The following is a 21,221-nucleotide window of genomic DNA, read 5'->3' on the forward strand; positions in this document are numbered from 1 at the left end:
TAACATACCTTTTGGATTGTTTATTGATTCAGACTCATTGAATAAATATATGTTTAAATAAATCAATACAAGCTCAGGGGTCCTGCCGAACACACTCACAGTCGTTCGTGAACTCAACTTAGGATAAATGTGTATCCATGATCAAGTGAATTGTATTCACCAGATGAAAACTAACTTGTGAGAAAACTCAGTTCACTGAAATTTAAGTCTGTAAATTGTAATTACATAATTAAGACATTTGCAGTCACCAGTTAACAAGTAACAAAATGAGACGTACATGTAGTTTATAGTATATAAATAACAGAAACAACTCAATAGCAAATTTTCATTATTTTTGCTTTGTCACTATTTTTCTTTATTTTGTTTTCTCTCTATGTTTTACTCTAACCTTTTATACATATTTTTATTATTTGTTTTGTCCAATCTCCATATACCTACACTTCCTTATTACCTACAAGGGTAAACATATAGGGGTTCATAAAAATCATATGTGCCCTAGGTTGATATCCATCACGAGACACGGTGTATTGTTTCCGTCATCCCGACAGCAGAGTTGACATCATTCGAATCTTATTGTGACGTCAGGTTGGAATGACGTCACACTAGAAACGACGTCGTAGCTGAAGATGGTTGACGTCATTCGACAAATTGTGGTTCCGCTGCTGTTGTGACTTGCTGACTTATAGATAAATACTCAAATTTGTCTCTGTATGTGGATATCTTCTTCGTTATTAAATAGAACATTATATTCATGTTCATCTCATACTATGTATACAACACTAGTGCCTAAACATAGTATGACATGAACGCTCATATAATATTCTCTATTTATTACTTGCCCGTGAAGAGATCACCCGTTTAATAAACATACAGCTTTATTACACATTGTGTAATACCAAATCGCGTGCTTATGTACTCTCGGAACACGTTTCACGAACAAATATTGAAAGCTCTCAACATCCCTTGGCGTATTCAACGACATTGTGTGTGGAGATGATAGATCACTGGGAGGAGCTTATGCACACTCGATGACCCCAGCAACCTTGTTGCTAGGCTGACGTCACATGGCATTGTTTCGCCGATGGATCTTGCAACAAAATTCCACAAATTACGTCATCGGGTATTGTGACGTGATTGTAAACGTTGAGGTGCAAGGCCCCGTTCCACAAGGCGATCGTACTCTAGCGCAACGACAGTCGTTAGTCTAAGTTAAATTATGTGAGTTGTGATAGCCTTAGCACTACGATAATTTTGTGGGACGAACGCCTGAATTCTAAAGGTGGACCATTGTATGATATTAAATTCATACGTTTCAACTTTTGACATGTTTGAAGTATTATTCTGTTAAACTCAATTGGATTATGCCATGGATCGTGTAGGTGTCAGCCTATTTACACTCAACAGTATAATTTTAAAAACATTATAAATGACAAGTAATAAATAAAATACTAAACTCGCTCTCGTGTAAAACCAATTTTATGAAACTCGTGAATAGTTGTGGTATCTGACTCGCTTTCGCTCGTCAGATACCAGAACTATTCACTCGTTTCATAAAATTGGTATTACACGGGAGCTCGTTTAGTATTCTATATATATCACTAGTATTTTGGGTCAGGTGTTTTCATCCTATTGCCCCATTTTAAATTTCCAAATTTACCCCCACCTGACTGTGAATTAGACTGTGTCTGAAGTGGTCGTTAAACTCCAAGAACTCCCTCGTTGAAAATTGGCAGGTGGACCTGTAATTGTCGACTTTGTTGATATGGTGACTGTAACCTTGGTTTGGTTTGTTGTACTCAGCAATATTCCAGCTATATGACGGCGGTCTGTAAATAATCGAGTCTGGACCAGACGATCCAGTGATTTACATCATGAACATCGATCCACGCAATCGGGATCGATGACATGCATCAACCATGTCAGCGAGCCTGTCCACCCGATCCCGTTAGTCGCCTTTTATCACAAGCATGGGTTGCTGAAGACCTATTCTACCCCGGATCACCAAGGCTTCAAGTATGAGTGACAAAAACATGAGGTGCCTGCATACACTGGGAATGCTGTACTGTTGCATGTCCAGCTGTCATCAACACTGCCAGTCATCTTATCACAACCCAGAAGCATGCCCACACATTAGCCACACTAAAATCACCATCAAACAGATTCTGTCAGACATTTGCCTTTGGTTTAAAACAATATTTATTTCCACTTGGAACAGTGAAAGGGGATTGACAAACAGGCAAAGCCTATACAAATATCTCTCCCCATCAAAGTTCGAACAAGCAGCAGTAGTGTTATATATGTTATACAGTAATATAAACTTTGTAAATTCTAAATATGTTTTACATTTGTATACTTGTCCTGCATTACTATGTTATACTTAAAACTTAAAATATAACAACATTTATTTAGATTCTACATGTACAACATCCAGTCGTAAAATAATACAGACTACTTTGATTAATTTACACAAAGTATTTTTATTTTTTTACGCATGCAGTTTGAATCATCGTCCCCGATCAGTGTTACATAGATCTACATGTCCCATGCCACTGTTGCTCCACTGTTCCATTCACTACCATCATTATGTAATGTGAACCTCAGCAAGGAATATCTGTACACCGCTCTTTCCTACACCGCGGGGTCAGTTTCTTGGACCCCGATGACAGCGGTATATCGAGGGATCACTGTACTAGATACTATGTCACATGAGGTACATCAAAGGTAAACAGTTGTTGAAGAAATATATGTAAGAGTGCATATTTATACAAATCTTTTGCTCATAGAGAAGTAATGATGAACAGAATCAATGATATTAAGAAGTATTTCTTTGTCCTGGTTGACGTTGCCAAACAGGACGGTTCAAAGGGCATATCCATTAACAAAGTAATAGTTTCAGATCTAATCTCAGTAAACAAGTAAATAGGTAGTGTCAAGCACTTTCATTGCAAAAAACACAAGAACATTCACCATTAACACTAATAAAGAAGTAATTATGGAACCATTTCCTGAAAATGATGCCCTATCCATTCTGACAGTGTAACAGGCAACTTATTTTCTACAATGAACATTGTTAATAAAACTTGGTACGTGTCAAGGTATCCTGGATTTCACAAAGTATGACAGCAATGGTGTAATGGCTAGTTACAGCTTACCCTATTTCCTTCAACGCAATGCACACACACACACACACACATTCTTGGGTCCAAGTTTCAGGCAGAAAAGCTGTTTTGTGTATGATGTGCAGTCTATCCGTGACACCATATGTTCTAATGACATCAGGTGTTTTCAACAATCATCTGACCCACAAATGTTGGTAGTTCTTGGTGAATTAATTGTCATTCAAATAATTTGTTGCGCATAGATGTAATTACCGTATTCGACGTAATAAGCGCCCGCTGCGATATTTGCAAATATATTGGCTTGTGAACAATCCCAATCAGCACCCCTTCCAATTGATCAATGTACACAAGACTTAATTATTCGTGTATAATACGCACTCGTGTGTTATATGTACCCTTAATTATGGGCAATTAAATTCTGCAAAAATATAGCTGTCATATGTGAACATTTCAGGCTGTCAGCATAAGCCACGAAATTTACGATCTTTCAACTCTGTTTTTTTTTCACCAAAATAATATTCTAATAAAAGCACTCTATATCTAATTTTGAGAGTGCCCTGGGCGCTTATTACATAGAATACAGTAACTTTTGAACAATGAAAAAAGTAAGCATTCACAATAAGGATCTAATTACTGGTACTTGTAGTTTTCATTTCCTTTTTTTTCTTAATAAAGTCACAATGCCGTAATTCAGGGTACTTTTCAAAGCAATTTCTCATTCTCACAGGTTCTCATCTCAATACTAATAAATCTCAAGGCATGGAAAACCTTTTATAACAACACCTTCAGGATGGGCAACATTTGCTGAGATCGTATTGATGTGCCAGAGAAAGAATGTTAGCCTCAAACCATTGTGAATGACACTAACATGCTCTGATTAGGACAAATTTGGGTATCCCCTGCTTACTTTAACACGTTTATCAGTTTACCAGTAGCAATGAAAACAGCAACCCACTCACCTAGTTGAGCAATGGTAGTGTAAGCAGCTGTAAAGTTTTTGTAGGACTTGGTGATATTCTCCTGGAAAGCAATAAAACAAGTCAGGGTAAAAAACAGCTTCAAGACAGACAGATGCAAAAACATTTTATGTTGTTATAAGTTTACTCTTGGATTCTAAACTCAGTACCATTGGGAAAATGGGAAAAAATACTGATTTTGTTCAATTTTGGGATTTTTAAAAAGGGTTCTTGTTTTCCTAAATTCAGAGGTATTTTAATTTGAACCTTAACATTGCATTCAACACAATGATGTTACACTAAGCATCAAAGCCCCTTCTTCTACATTGGTTGTATCATCAGTGAAATACAAGCCACATCTACAAAGCCATAACATTAATTATATTAACATGAATTGGGAAATGTTTAAATGTTTACAGAGCCAAAAATACATTTTGACGGAATTTAAGAGCATTACAATACATTCTTAGGAGAAATGGCAGAGCAGTGGCCTTATATAGGGTTTAAATATAGGTGTCATGTCAGCCATACTGAAAATCATCTTCCCAAGCCAAGAGAGTTAACTGACTTTAAAAGTCCAGTTTCCACCCTTGCCGAACTAGGCTGAAATTCCTCGGCTCGATCGTAGCGCCACCAGTGGTTATTACGAGTTATGTCCCTTCTATGACTCCTATGGACCAATCAGATTCCACTTCTCGTATGACTTGCATTTGTTTCAAACAAAATGGTGGCGCCCTGTCAAGACGATTTGATCAATAATCAACATCTATATTGTGATAAAACGGGTCTTACATTGCAAAGTGCATCAAATCACGTGAGCACCTTTTTTAAAAACCTGAAAAGATTTGGAAAATAACTGTTGACGAGTTAGCGGTGTACATGCATTGCAAATCCTACAATCGACTGAAATCTGCACAACAGTTAACGAACTGGATTTCAATTTTGTTGCGAGATTTTGATTGGACTATGCATAGACTCGTTAGTCCAGTCAAAATGTAACTCCATAATTCCAGCCTAGTTCAGCAAGGGTGGAAACTGGACTTTAATAGTCAGTTTACTCTCTTGCCTCGGGAAGATGACTGAAAATCAGATTCAAACCTCTTAAACAAATTCAGATGTTTTAACTGGTGGAAATAAGCATGTGAAGCTTCACCATGTTCATTGGTTGAATGATTTCTGAAGAGATGATGTTTACAGTACAAGGAAACGTGTGGCCATAAGAAGTTTCAGCTTTCAATATGATCAAAGTTCAAAGGTCAACTCAAGGTCACAATTTAAAATGTCGAAAAAAAACTGACCACATATGTTAAGCCCAACTGCTAACAACACATGTAGCAAACATGACTAAAAATGACGGAGTTTTGGCCATAAATATTTGTTTCAATATGGCTGCTTTGGTGGCCATATTGAGTATCGGATTCAAACCTCTCAAACAAATTTAGGTGTCACTACTGGTGAGATCAAGCATGTGTATGTGAAGTTTCAGCTTCGTAATCCTGGTAATGGTCATTGGTCAAGAAGATGCTTACGAAAGACGACTTTCTTTTTGTACTTTCCAATATGGCTATTGGCAGCAATAATTGATTTTTGTTGAATATGTCTTGTTTGTTTGCCACACACAGCAATATTCCAGCTATATAAGACTATAGTCTGTAAATAATCGAGTCTAGACCAGGCAATCCAGTAATTGAGATCATGAGCATCGATCAACACAATTCAGTTACAATGACATGCATCAACCACGTCAGTGAGCCTGACCACCCGATCCCGTTAAGATGCCTCTGACGACAAGCACAGTCGCCTTTTACAGCAAGCATCGGTTGCTGAAGACCTATTCTAACCTGAATCTTCACAGGTAGAATATGTCTTGAACAAACTTTGTACTACATTAGGTGACAATCCCATCCACAAAGTATCCAGCCTCTGAGTGACCTTGAACTTCTCAGTATTTCAAAAAACATCATTTCTTTCAGTACAAGGAAATATTCTTCTCCTTGACACATTTAAATCCAACTCCTACAGGACACAGCTAAATATATTTTGGCATGCCATGAGGTACACTTAATGTCTACATTTGTGAAGAACTAACCACTCCAGGAGCTCCATGTATGTTGATCTTCGGAACATTGATACCATCGAGGGTCAAGGACATACCTGCAAATGCAACAGCAATCATTTATCATCAAAAAATTGAAATAAAAACAATAAATGAAATGATACATGATGTTGGTAACAAACAATGAAAACAAGTACAACACAGCTTATATGTTAGTTTGTTTATTTGTCTGTTTGTTTGTTGTTTAACACCGCATTCAGCAATATTCCAGCTATATACCGACGGTCTGTAAATAATTGAGTCTCGACCAGACAATACAGTGATTGACATCATGAGCATCGATCTACGAAAATTGGGATACGATGACATGCATAAACCAAGTCAGCGAGCTTGACCAACTGATCCAGTTAGTAGCCTCTTACGACAAGTATAGTCACCTTTTACAGCAAGCATGGGTTGCTGAAGACCTATTCTACCCCAGATCTTCATGGGTCACAGCTTAAACTGCTCCCTTACTGCAAGTCTCTTGTATAACAGGTGAAACATGAAAATATTTCTGCATCAGAACTGACTTTAACTTCAGCTCCTACTTGTTTAATTATTGTAGGTAACCCCCACTATTTTCTGCAATGTGTCCCAAACCTTGACAGCTACAGCATCTGGTTTGATTCCTGGACCAATATCTTTGTTCATATCCTGAACTGGAGGACTCTTACGCGAACAACGTTTCCATTTTCTCTTACAGCATTTCACTCTGTTTCTGGTGTTGTGTAATGGCCACCTGTAGTGAGTGGTGAGTGAGTGAGTATGGTTTTACGCCGCTTTTAGCAATATTCCAGCAATATCACGGCAGGGGACACCAGAAATGGGCTTCACACATTGTACCCATGTCGGGAATCGAACCCGGGTTTTCGGCGAGACGAGCGAACGCTTTAACCACTGGGCTACCCGACGCCCCCAACCTGTAGTGACTGAGAGGAAGAATATCAGAACCACTACAACACCCCTACTACCCTCTCTTTGATTAGTCTTTTCTTTAATTTCCCAATCCTCAAAGCTTCATCCACCTTATCAGGCGTGCTATGGCTAATAGCCATTTTAAGTTCATGTTTGGGGTGAAACAACACAGCAAGGTCTTGATACGGTATGTATCGTGATACATAGGTCACGATACAATATGTATTTTGTTGCGCATATTTACGTCAAATCGCATGGAAACTTGCCAAAAATATTTTCAGAATAGGTTCAAAAGGAAAAGCTAGCTGTAGACACATGTTTGTGGTGACTATTTTTAGAAGTGAACCTGAAACACTAATTACAAAACGTTTTGTGATATCTGACTGACAAAAACACTGTGTATCATTTTGTATCGATACAGAAAAAGGATGCCTTGTATCGTATCGTATCGTCACATGAAAACTCAAAATGCACCGTTGTATCGTTTCACCTCTAGTTCATGTGGTTCTATTCCTCCAATGGTTTGTTTGTTGTTTAACGCTGCACTCAGCAATATGCGAGCTATATGATGGCATTCCTCCAATGAATTGACCCATGAAGATCCGGGGTAGAATAGGTCTTCAGCAACCCATGCTTGCCGTAAAAGGCGACTATGCGTGTTGTCGTAAGAGGCGACTATCGGGATCGGGTGGTCAGGCTCTCTGACTTGGTTGATGCATGTCATTGATCCCAATTGTGTGGATCGATGCTCGTGATATTAATCACTGGATTGTCTGGTCCAGACTTGATTATTTACAGTCTGCCGTCATATAGCTGGAATATTGCTGAGTGCGGCGTTAAACAACAAACCAACCAACCAATCTTTTCCTTCGTCTTGAACTGAATTGCAATTTGAAGTTCTCTTTTTCTCTTTAGCTGATCAATTAGCAATGTGAAATCTGTTTTCTGTTCTGATGAACAGTTTGCATACACAGATTTGGCAACACCTCTGAGATTTAAACAGCTGAAGACCAATTCCAACCCGGATCTTAACGGGTGTGTCACACAGTTGCAACAGAAGTCACGGATCATGAATATTTTGGGGATATTTTTGGAGTGAAGAATGAGCACACAATTTCATAAGAATATCCTCAAAAACATACATGATCCCTAACTTTGTTTTTTCAGTATATGATATTGTTTACAGCAAAACTCACCTAGTAATCCTCCAATATTGTCCCAACTCTTGTATGTGATGAAAATGTTTTCCAGTTTAGCAAGTTTTACCCTGGTGACAATGAACATATCATTCAGCTTACACAACATGGTGATGTACAATGTTGCATGTTTAATGTTATGGAATTTAGCATTTATTGCGATAACAAGTGTTAAAATAACTGCTGATATCAAATAAATAAATATTTTCAATCAGGTTACTGAGAGAAATGAGTATCTTCAAAGAGTGTTTGGTTCCATCTTGTGGTTTGGAATGTCAAACTAAAATTTGATGTTTCATACTGACAGAACACCTTTCTTCGTCAAGATTTAAGAGATGCTCCATAGGAGGTCAAATCAGGTGAACTTTCTAATCAGCCAATGAATGAGTGGGGTTTAACGCCGCTTTGAACAGAATTCCAGTCATATCACGGCCTGTCAGCTTAATGTGGGAGGAAAGTCCGAAGTGATGCAGGTATTAGGCGTTTACCACTTCGGTGAAACCCAAAAGCACAGGTATGGTGCTGACAAACCTAGAAACATAATCAAGGCTAACCGGGATTCGAACCCACAAACATAGGTTTCTGGCGTGCCCAGGGGACACAACTCTGCACAGCGAATCGCAGCTCCTTAGACGACTGGGCCACCCATGCCCCCAGTTGAATATAGAAGATTATCGGCTAAAACAAATGTAATTTTGACTCCCGAGCATTGGTAATGTAACTGAAATAATGACTGTAAGATCAAAGTTGTTTGGAATTGTTCACATGAATGGCCAGTGAGTGACTGAATGTTGTTTTACGCCAGTCAGCAATATTCCAGCTATATCATGGTGGCTGAATCATCTGGGTCAGGCAGACTAGTGGTTGATTGCACGAGCACCGAACCTAATCAGCCAATGAAGCTTCTAAATTCTCATTATGAACGTGCAAAGCATTCAGACCAGCATATCTTATTTCTGTATCTTGAAAACAAACTAAATTTACAAGTTCTGTATGGAGATTAAAAAAACCATGCTCTCACAGCTGTGAATATTTAGACAGCCAGTTGTTTTTGCATGCAAAGGACTTCAAGCTCAAATGAGAGAACCATTAAAGGAAAATTTATGTTGTCTTTGGGTTGAAATTTCTAAATCGAGGTGGTGAAGAAATAAAGTCCAAATATTTGACTACTTTTAGAAAGCAGACATCTGATTGGCTCAATAATCCATGCATCCTTCACTTAGATCAAGTTCACCTGATACAACCTTTTATGGAGGTGTGGTCAGATCTTCAAGCTGAGGACATTGTATTAATGTAAATGATGTGAATACATCAAAACACAAAGTTTCGGTATTAGTCCTTATACTATAAGTTATAGCGTTGTCAAGACAACTTGACAACGGTATAAGGATCTATACCGAAACGTCGCCTTTACAGTATAAAAGAAGTTGTTATCCATAAATTGTGTCTACTTTGTCATCTGTCAACTTCTAAGTAATGCCTATCAAACAATTCATACATCAAAACAGAAGTCCTGTTTACAAATCAGCAAGGATAATCAAGGTTTAAGAGTTACATTGACATACTAACTTGTGCTCATTTGCAATTCTTTGAGTTCCTTCTCCACAATTAAAGAGATACCTAAAAAAAATAAAAAGCGTATTATGAAAATTGTTGATCAAGCTGTTATGACAGTCGCCAACTGTATTGTCAGCATCTTTGTTCATGGCAACATTGTTAAATAGTCATAAATACTGTTATTACTTCCAGCAAATCACTGCTCACTCATGTCTTCAACATATCCAGTCCAATAACACCAGTAGTGGTGAAAACATAACACTACTCATTCATCTTCAAAGGACTGCGCCAACGCTTGGAACATACAGTTTTCATCTGTGACCTGACCTAAAGTATGTCATTAGAATATGCAATATTTGAAATGTCCTGCTTTTGATTTCATGTTAATGTTGGAGGAAAGCCTGAAGTGATCAGGTCTTACACATTTACCACTTTATGAAACTTACGAGCATGGGTATGGTGCTGACAAACCTAGAAATACAATTTGGGCGAATCGGGATTTGAACCTACAATCATAGGTTTCTGGCATGACTGAGGGATGCAACTCTGTAAAGCAAATTGCGCGTCTTCAACATGTTAGATGACTGTGCTACTCGTGCCCCCTAGAAGCTGAGGAAGCACACTGGAATGCCCACTGATCCGATGATCTAACTGATCTGATTAAGGCCACACTCGGCAACATTCCAGCTATTTGAGGGTACAGTGGCCATGTTGTTACTTGGTTGTTTATACTGCACTCAGCAATATTCCAGCTATACTGAACAACAAAAGTTCCTGTGACATTGAATAAGATTTAATGCAAAATTATGTATTTTACCAAATCTGAAACAATTTCGGTTTGCAACAGATGAAAGACTCCTGTAAGTGTTCAAATGGTTTAATTTGCCATACTGACATCAGAAAATTCGTGATTTCATAAAAAATATGAACATGCCAAAACATCAATAGTGTGTGTGTCCACCTCTGGTTGCGATGCAAGCAACACATCTTCGTCTCATGGAATGGACCAGGCGTCGCACAAAGTCCTATGGGATATCTGTCCATATCTGCTGCAGCATGTTTCAAAGTTCCTGGAGTGTCTGTGGAACACGTGGACGACGTCAAGGACACTGATCCATCTCATACCACATTTGTTCGATTGGTGAGAGATCAGGGGAGCGAAACGGGTAGGGGATGACATTCACGTTGTTTTGTAGAAGAGAATCATGATCTCGTCGCGGTAGCGCTGTCCATTGAGATTTCCCACTACCACTATCAAACGGGTCCTCTGTCTTGCTGTAATCCCTCCCCATACTAATCTTCTTCCATGACACAATGATTGACGTAATGTTCACCTCGACGTTGGTACACTAAAATCCTTCCATCGCTGTGGCTGAGGTGAAAACAAGTCAGTGAATAGAACTTGTCCCCACTGCATGGCCGTCCAGCGTAGACGCTGTCTGCACCACTGTCGACGTGCTTGACGGTGATTTCCTGTCAAAATGGTATGTCTGGCGGGTCTTCTGGCGACAATCCATGCACATCTGAGGCGACGACATACGGTTTGTGAAGATATTCGTCGAAGGCCAGGGATGCTTCTTGCAGTCACTGTTGCTGGCTGGAATCGATTTTGTAGGTGTGTTGTTCGAATCCAGTTGTCTTGTCGATTATTGGTTACGCATGGCCTGCCACTCCAAGGATGGTCTCTGACTGCATTCGTCTGTTGCCAACGTTGCCATAAACACCAAATGGTGTTTCTGTGGACGTTTAATTGTCTTGCAACATCACGTTGACTCGATCCTGCTTCAAGCATAGCAATGGCTCGCAGACACTCATTTTCAGACAGGCGTGGCAATGTTAAATAAATAATTGCGCAATTTTGTTATTTTTCTGAGTGTTTGTTGTCAGCACGATGCCAAACAATGCATATCGAATCCCGTTAACACACGTTTTTATACCCATTCTTGGGTAGTGAAATGCATGGGGCTTGCATAAAAGTCAATTTTTGCATGGGATGCATGCTTTCCTGTAGCAGTTGCATTTTTGTGACTTGGTTCCATACATGTACTACAATATTGAAAACCAAACTTTACTTGTTTGAAATATACACTAAAATAATGTTGTCACAGGAACTTTTGTTGTTGAGTATATATTAGGGTAAAGTGGTCATGTTGCTCGTTGTTTAATGCCACATTCAGCAAATATTCCAGCTATATGATGGTGCAGTGATCAAGTTTATGTCCATCATGCACAAGATGTTAACCATTAATTAAAATAGTTTTATTAATCATTTTCTTCAAGAGATCTCTGAACGTCCCAAATACCGTATTCGACATAATAAGCGCCCAGGGCGATCTCAAAATTACAAATAGGGGGCTCTTATTAGAATATATATTTTTGAGTTCAAAGAGCGTAAATTTTGTGGTTTATGCTGAAATGTTTAAAAACGACAGATATATTTTTCCAGAATTTAATTGCCCATAATGAAGGGTGCATATAACAAACGTATTATGCACGAATAAATCGCCTTGTGTACATTTATCAATCGGAAGGGGTGCTAATTAGGATTGTTCACTAGCCAGTTTATTAACAAATATCGCTGTTTAGAGCGGGGCGCTTATTACGTCGAATACGGTACTCTTAAAATTATGACAACGCATGTTATCAATGTCACTATTTTTTTTAACCTAGTCCTTCGAAAAAAACTTGATAACACATATAACAGATATGCTTATCTGGTATTATTGGGCTAACTGTGCAAGGGCTGGAACAAAGTCTGAAGATCTAATCTAGATAGTTATTTGAACAGTTCAGTTGAAACTTGTGAAAGCACAACACTACTGACAAACATAGCCATGATTGCAAGGATCTTCTCATGGGGATATTCAGCTAGTTAAACTTATTTCAAGCCAATCCTACTGACATGTACTCGTATGTTGGATAACATCAGAGTACTAATGTGTTGTTGTGGTTTGAGGTGATCAAGTTATACTCTGACCCTGCGGTACCATGGCATTCATCGTATCGCGGCATTTGTGATTTCCGGTAGTTCATGCAGGACACGCCTCTTAGCGGCTGTCTATTAATGCAAACCAGGAAAGCTCGCTTCGTAAACAATTTCAATTTCCTCGGAATATTCCTCCAGCTGACTGTAAAGAGTTATTAACATGTTGATGTTTACTTCTTGTATCTTTTTTTTTTAATATTGCCTTATTCCCATCTATCAATGGCCAACGATATAACCCGCAGTACCCCAAGGAAACTTTCTCTATCGATCTGGAACAAGATTATCTGCATATTCATGGAGACTAATAAGGTAACAAAATTACGTAGTCCGCATATTTCCCCCCCGCTCAGTGCCCAGAATAATTAGGAGATCATAAGGGCCATAATGCCATACTTAGAAATATGTTCTTCACTAGTAGCCAAAAGATAGTACATACTTTGGGCATACTAGGAGTGCTTTTGATATATTTATTGATGACTTTTAACATTTTTTTTTACAAATTATTGTCATCCAGTTATTTTAAAACAATCTAAAAATATCATTTGTTGTTGATTTTTTAAAAATATTTGTTTTTACTTTTCGGTAAATATGCATTGAATACCTGTTACTGATAACACATTTAGAATTTTACTTGTGCTGTCTTTGAACTTGTCTGGACAAATCACTGGCATCATCATATTTAGTGGTTGGTTGAATTATGTCCAACTTTTGTCAGATTCAGACCTCCAGACAAAACTTTTCCTTGTACCTTGATACGATGTCAAACTGAGCGCGAGGCCAGCTTTTACTCGGTGCTACTAATGTAAATAATGAACTTTTATAAGTACAGGGATGTGAGCAGGTTTTCCCCCCAAAAGAGGAAAAGTCTAGGGGGGTCTGGGGCATGCCATCCATAAATACATTAGATTACATTTTAAGCAATTTTGTGCAGTTTGGACAACATTCATACCAAGAAATGTAATAAGTCAATGGCAAAAGACAATAAGTCAAATAAACAAAGATGGCAGATGCAGTAAAATTTCGAAGTTAAATCAGTCCATTTAAAAAATCGGGCATAGCTTCATAGGCTAAAAGACAACTTTATCTTAAAAACAAGCCATCATCTGACTCTGAGTATTTACAATTTCTGTGTGACGCCACAACCCACGTTTTCGTGATAGAAAACGTATGATGTCCGAAAACCTATGCTGCTGAAAGCTCTGATCGAAAACAGGACAAACCACAACGGTTGTCCGGTTTTTGTTCATATTTTTCGGAGTGTTTATTTTTTTAGCTTTGATTATATTTTTACGCGGAAGATGATTTTTTCCCCGAGGACCATTGTTTTAAAGCGTTTCTGCAGAGATTTCACATCCCTGCAAATTGGTTCTGGTTTTTCAGTATCAGGATATTGTTTTGGCAGAATCAATACATTTTATAGCTACAAATAAAACAAATATCTGACTCAACCAGTGTTTATAGACATGTTTTACCAATAGAAGGCTTACACTGTGTTTCATTTTGGTTGCTTAAAAAGGTTTTACCAAGTGCTAAAAATAATTAAATACAATTATAATAACATCCAAAATGGCTGATTAATGGGCAAACATGACATTTTCAATATGGCCACCAAGCAGCCATGTTCAATATCAAGTCAGAGATTTAGATTTAGAGACACCATTGCTGTAATCACTCAAGTTTCAGCATTATAGGCTTTGTGGTTTAGTAGGAGATGTTGAAAATGTTGTAATTTAAAGACAAACGGACAACATACAACAACAAAAACAAACTTGAACTTTCCCATTGGAATTTAAGTAGATTGATTGAACTTTGTATTGAAAGTTCACTAAACTTAAGTGATCCAAGCAAGCGACTACAGATAATAAGTAGTTCTAAGGAGTATATCAATGTCTTAACTTCCTGTTCCAGCCTGTCAATCATTGTCATATTCAGATATTCTTTTATCTGTCAAAAGATTTCTCTGAAGCCCCACAGCATGGATACTATATGGATATGGACACTGTAGAAATGAATGAATTGTAAGCTAAAACAGGCTACAGGTTGTTATGTTCTCAAATTACGTCACACATGACCCAGTCAGATAATGTCAACATATCCCAATTCAAGTTAAAATAGGCTACAGGTATGAGTGAGTGAGTGAGTGATTGAGTGAGTGAGTGAGTGAGTGAGTATGGACGCCGCTTTAAGCAATATTCCAGCAATATCACAGCGGAGGCACAAAGCAATCTTAGCGCTAAGATGATCGCAGCTCCCATGCTTTAACCTAGGCTTACGATAGTCTCAGTGCTAAGATCACTTTGTGCAAGTGGGCCCAGATTATGGGCTTCACACATTGTACCCAGGGAATCGAACCTGGGTCTTTGGCATGACGAGCAAACGCTTTCACCACTAGGCTACACCACCACCCCCGCGACATGTAAGAGACATTTGGATTTTAGAACTGGTGGTGTAAGTACAAACATTTGATTTCTGGTTGGGATAAACATATTTTTTTTACCCAGGTAGGAATCATTTAGACTCTATCTGGGACACAATGTCTTACAAGACGATATGATGAGATGAATACTTTTGATGCTAGGGGTGTCAAGATACACTACATGATGTAGTCCATTTGTATCATGCTCAAAGCACAGTATAACCCTGGTCAATGGACCAGTGTGCACTTGAATTTCATTCTCAGCTTCTTGGGGAGCGGCAGAAGGTTAACAGCCACATTGCCATTTCACCCTAGCTGCTACCCATTCACTGTTGGGTGTGTGTGCGTGTACACGTGCGCAAAACTCATGGAGACACACTCTGAGAGATCATATAAAGCTTAAAACCCCATGGTACGCAGGTTATTGATGCAGAATCGCCGTCCACAAGTAACGGACCAACCATTTGATATTCTGAGATTAGACATGTTTCAGCTACAGATACAAAACCACATATTTTCGTATTTAAAACTATGAGCCTGATGTCTTATTCAAGAAAAACAGTTTGCAACTATTAATTTTTGTGGTAGGAATTTTTTTTTTCCCAACAGTCTGTCACCATGGTCACTCCCAGTGAGACATGCAACACATTCTAACATAACTTGTGGTCTGTGATTCTGTGATATTGGGGTCATTTGAAGCAGAAACATTGTTGGCATTATCCGAACTATGACTACTATATTTGAAAAATGTGTAAACCTGATTCTGATTGGAGCATTTGTGACTTTCAACCAATGAAAGGTGCTGATCGTAATTGAGATGAATAAGGCAATAAAAGCACAATGTTTACATTCAATAATAGAAGCAGTTGTCCAAGTGATGTAAACTGTTTTTGAGACAGTTAGTGACTCCCATAAATCATGTAAAATACACCCATTTACAAGAGTGCGCCTCTTGTCCCACTGAAAGTCTAAATCATGTACCAATCAATAAAATACTGTGACTGGCTGATTAACCAAAATGTCCAAAAGATATTTTTCAAATTTGGTAGTGATACAGAAGAATGTCCTATCATAAGTTCCTATTCTATTTATTATTGCCATAGCACACCATTTTGATTTTGGTGTTGATTTCAAGAGATGTCTGTACCAAGCTAGTCATAAGAGAGAGAGATATGATGACATTACTAAAACGAAGCTATGTTGACAAAAGGGTCCATGAGATTAGAGATATGACACACTTGACTATTGAGGATGCGGAGTATTGTTTCATGATAGTTGGTAAGGTTATGCCAGCCCAGGAAGTTATCAGGAAGGCCTGAATAGCAAATCTTCAAAAATATTACGTTTTGAGTAGGTATTTCAAAGATCACATTGTCAGTGTATCATGTGATGCACCAATGAATAGAGACATCCCCAGCTGATACACATAACTGGAGCCAGACTGGCAACTTTTTATTGAAATGTATTTACTTTGTGTGTGTTCTCATTATTACTGTGACACTGCAAAATCATTGTATACGTTTTGCTATTAGAAGCTTGGTTCCACGCTCAGTTATTACTGATAGTGAGCGAGTATTGTTGTATGCCGCTTTTAGCAATATTCCAGCAATATCAAGGCGGGGGACACCAGAAAATGAGCTTCACACATTGTATCCACATGGGGAATCGAACCTGGGTCTGCGGCGTGGCGAGCTAACTCTTTAACCACTAGGCTACCCCGCCGCCCCATTCTTACTGATAATCAACATTAGTTTACAAAATGGCTACCCTGGTCTTATTTCATCATAAACAGATCCTTGTCATTTGAAAGAATCAACTCTTCCTTCGCAAAGTACAAACAGATTTATCAACATAAAATTTATGTCTAAGTCAGGGTACTAACAATGATTTCCTAGTATCTTCTGTTCACTAACAGCCAAATGTTGTTTGGTTGTAAATTCCAAAAGTACAGAAGTCAGCAGCTGACCACTTGATTCATAATTGAAGAAATACAAATATAATGATCCACTTGAAATGAATTATGAACGCGTCACTGATTGGAATTTGTTGTCTTAGACAAAATAAATTAAACAAAGATCAACAATTCTGAAATTGCAAAAGGCACAAGTTCATGGCTAGACTTACATTGAATGGTGAGAGTTATGCTCTGGAAATATAACATGACAGAAGGACAGAACAATGGAAGGACAGACAGAACAATGGAAGGACAGACAGCACACATTCCAATAGCCCGTCTCGCGTACACGTTGCGTACTCTACTGCTCACTGTCATGGATGTCTGTATCACTGCATCCCTACCAATAACTAAAATTTTCCAAACTTGGGAGAATACTGCAATCATATTTTTATCTCTTGACATAGAACATTGGTTAACTGAAAGGTAACCTTAGTAAGGATGCTTGAAAAATATGCTGCAAAAAATGTTTGTCATGTACTGTGAATAATCCAAAGTTTGCAAAACATCAAAACATCTCACATAACTAAAACAGAAACTGTGCAGAAACAAAATGTGCAGGAAATGATGTTAACATAAATACTAGTTAACAAAGCAAGTAACAAACACATGGCTTCATCTGACTGCTGGCCCTCCAGCCTGTGACAGCCAGACTGGACACTCAATTAACAAAGGGGGTCCTTGGGTCTTTGACTTTGGCTGCAACAGTTTTATCTCTGGACCCCCTGACTTTTATTATGAGGTCCTTAATAGACATTTAGAAGTTGGAAGTACAAGATGAACCAAGCTATTTTGGATAACAACATCTTTATTGTTTGTAACAACGTTTCAGGGTTAGTTCTTGCCCCTTCATCAGGTGAATACCATCTTCCCGAGGCAAGAGAGTTAACTGACTTTAAAAGTCCAGTTTCCACCCTTGCCGAACTAGGTTGGTATTATGGAGTTACATTTTGGCTGTACTAACGAGTCTATGCATAAACCAATCACAATCGCGCATCGAAATCGGAAACCGGTTCGTAAACTGTCATGCAGATTTCTGTCGGTTGCAGGATTTGCAAAGCATGTGCACCGCCAACTTGTCAACAGATATTTTTCAAATCATTTCATGTTTTTAATCAAGGTGCTCATGTGATTTGATGCACTTCGCGATGTAAAACCCGTTTTATCACAATATAGGTCTTCATTATCGATCAGATCGTCTAGACTGGGCGCCGCCATTTTGTTTGAAACAAATGCAAGTGGTGCGAGAGGTGGAATCTGATTGGTCCATAGGAGAGGTTTAGAATGGACATAACTTGTAATAACCACTGGTGGCGCTACGATCGAGTCCAGGAATTCCAGCCTAGTTCGGCAAGGGTGGAAACTGGACTTTTATAGCCAGTTAACTCTCTTGCCTCGGGAAGATGGGTGAATACTGAGTGAGCCAATCAAGTTAACATGCTCATATGTGTACACAAGGTAGGATTAATGTGGAAAGATAACAACATAACGAGGATGTCATTTGGATTGACGGGAGAGAAGCAAATTAAGTACAGTGAAAACAGAGTGATCCTCTTCAGTGTGATAAAGAGCTGACTAGAGCTCAATATAAGAATAAAACAATCAAGGCGTCCATGTGAGGGTAATAATTGGTTGTAGCACGATAGAGTATGCATTGGCAGTCTATGACTTTAGCCACCAGTCCAAAGCCTGAGTCTAGTTAAATTCTGTTTGGTCTAGTTGCTCAGTTGATAACTGAGATCCAAGTTTGAGCTCGTAGACTCAATTGTTATTTGCATCACTGTGCTGGAGAGGTAGATGCCCTGGTCTGTTAACGACTGGCTTGTATCTATACTTTCCTCTTTTTTCCAGTGATTGATGTTGGTATGGAGAATTCTGGTTCGTTGCCAGGAAATATGAATAATGATCGTCGATGAGGAGTTCCAAAAGGGCAGAATTCATGTGAGATTTGGTAACAGAGGTCTTTTGTTCTCTTATTTTGGTGGCAGTGGGGCGGAAAGTCCTTTCGATACATTTGTCTCCACACTTGCTAGTGATCTCAGGCTCCACCCCCAGGGTATGGGACGGACTGGGTGGAACCTTTACTAATGGCATGTAGGATTTTCTCAGAGTTATGTCAGAGGTGAAGGTCACATCATGTAATGTTGGCCGATCTGGTGACTGGGATAGGTGTGGGACTAGTTTGGGCTTGATCTTGATTTCTTGGCCAAAGGTTTATCACTGCTAGATGTTTTGTGATGGCCATTGACATATATCTGTCACATCTAATAGCTATTCCAAACATTCGGAAAACCAATGGAATCCAGCAAAAACAACCCCAAGCCCAAATCAGCCCCATCGCCCTGTAGTCCTTGCCAAACTGCCCGATATTTAATGTATCATAAGGACTAGTGGACTAAAAACGTAAGTTTCTCGGGCTGATAACAGCCAACATATGTCAATATGTCTATTCAGTATTCACCAGATGTGAAGGGTCAAGAAGTAGTCCTGAAATGTTGTGACAAACAATAAAGACATTGTTATCCATAAATGTTTCATGTCTTCGTTTTAACATTCGGGATATCAAGGATCCCATTACTTTTAGACTCAATTTCAAACATACATTGTGATCAATATCAAATAAATGTTACATTCAATGTTTGAAATAATTTTAAAACCCAACAAGACAGTCAGGCTGGTGACCCATAAGTGTTGCCTGCCCATCTTCCAAGTTACCTCATACTTGCTGTAAAAGGCGACTATGCTTGTTGTAAAAGGCGACTAAAGGGATTGGGTGGTCAGACTCGCTGACTAAGTTAATCCATGTCATCGATCCCAACTGCGTGGATCAATGCTCATGATGTCAATCACTGGATTGTCTGGTCCGGACTCGATTATTTTACAGACCGCTGTCACATAGCTGGAATACTGCTGAGTGCGGCGTTAAACAACAAACCAACCCAACCCAACCAATCCAAGTTACCTGCCCGCATTCAGACATAATAAATTAAAATATTAAAAAAGCATGTAAATAAGAAACAAATAGCATCTTGATTCAGTTGAACTAATGCAAACAATCATTTCAGAATTTAAACAAGGATTAAATAAAACTGAACACATAAGTTGTCAGTAATTTATCTGCCAGACAGACAGGTGGAGGAAAATTTCATGTAGCCCAACAGAAAAATTACCAGCCACGTGCAGGAAGTTGTTTCTGGTTACATTATAGATTATGAGGTCTATATCATGTGATATCATCAGATACATATGGACAATTGTTTGATAATTTTGGAAGACTATTTGTTTTCAAAGTATCATTTTTTTCCAAGATACACATGTACCCACTAGATATAATTTTCTTTTTTGCCTCAGCAATATTTCTGGAGTGAACATAAATTCACAACCAGGAGCCAAATGTAAAGTGAAAGAAATCAATGTAACTCAGACGTCGGTCTCATGTATTTGACATAACATTGTTACCGGGTCCAAAGGGTGTCATTTACATAAGCGGGTCTTGAAAAAACACATACCATAGTGACTGGTAAGTCTGTTGCAAATATTTTTGTATTGAAGTGTTAACCCATATCCAAGGCAGGTAAAATTCAGGGAAGCCCCTTGAGCTTTTGCCCTATAAATCTAAAAAAGGGCCCACATTTTCAAAAGCAGTGGGGCTTTATAACATAATAAAGTAAAATATGCATGGTTAGATAAAATAAATGACATCTGATATAGAGAACACGAAAAATCATGAAGGTTAGTGAGTGCATTTTGTTCCGTTAAGCGTACATAACAAGTACCGCGATACCCCAAGGTTGCAGGCTACCCCTCAAATCAAGGATGATAGATCCATTCAACTAAACTTGCACATGCAAAAGACATGTCTTGAAATTGAAACCAAAGATATGATTTGATTCCACAGTGACCACCGACACTGGGGTTAGCAACTTTCATAAAGCAGGAGTAGTGCACTTTACCGGGTGCACTTTTTCAGATCCAATTAGCACTGTGAGGGCTCGAACGCGCTTCGCCGGCTCAGCGGCTCTTA

At 38.6% G+C, this 21,221-nt stretch overlaps 1 protein-coding gene across 1 annotated transcript in view; it reads right to left on the minus strand.

Annotated features, from left to right (window-relative positions):
- Positions 1-21,221, minus strand: part of LOC124132596 (zinc phosphodiesterase ELAC protein 2-like) — a 53,742-nt gene that overhangs the window by 31,467 nt on the left and 1,054 nt on the right. The window contains exons 2-5 of the mRNA XM_048392514.1: positions 9,854-9,904; positions 8,285-8,355; positions 6,165-6,229; positions 4,079-4,139 (exon numbers count right to left, since the gene is read on the minus strand). Coding sequence (XP_048248471.1) covers positions 4,079-4,139; positions 6,165-6,229; positions 8,285-8,355; positions 9,854-9,904 — 248 coding nt within the window. The remainder of the gene's footprint in view (positions 1-4,078; positions 4,140-6,164; positions 6,230-8,284; positions 8,356-9,853; positions 9,905-21,221) is intronic.

This window comes from Haliotis rufescens, unplaced genomic scaffold (genome assembly GCF_023055435.1).
Source record: "Haliotis rufescens isolate VD_foot unplaced genomic scaffold, xgHalRufe1.0.p SCAF_11, whole genome shotgun sequence".
NCBI classification, from domain to species: Eukaryota; Metazoa; Mollusca; class Gastropoda; order Lepetellida; family Haliotidae; genus Haliotis; species Haliotis rufescens.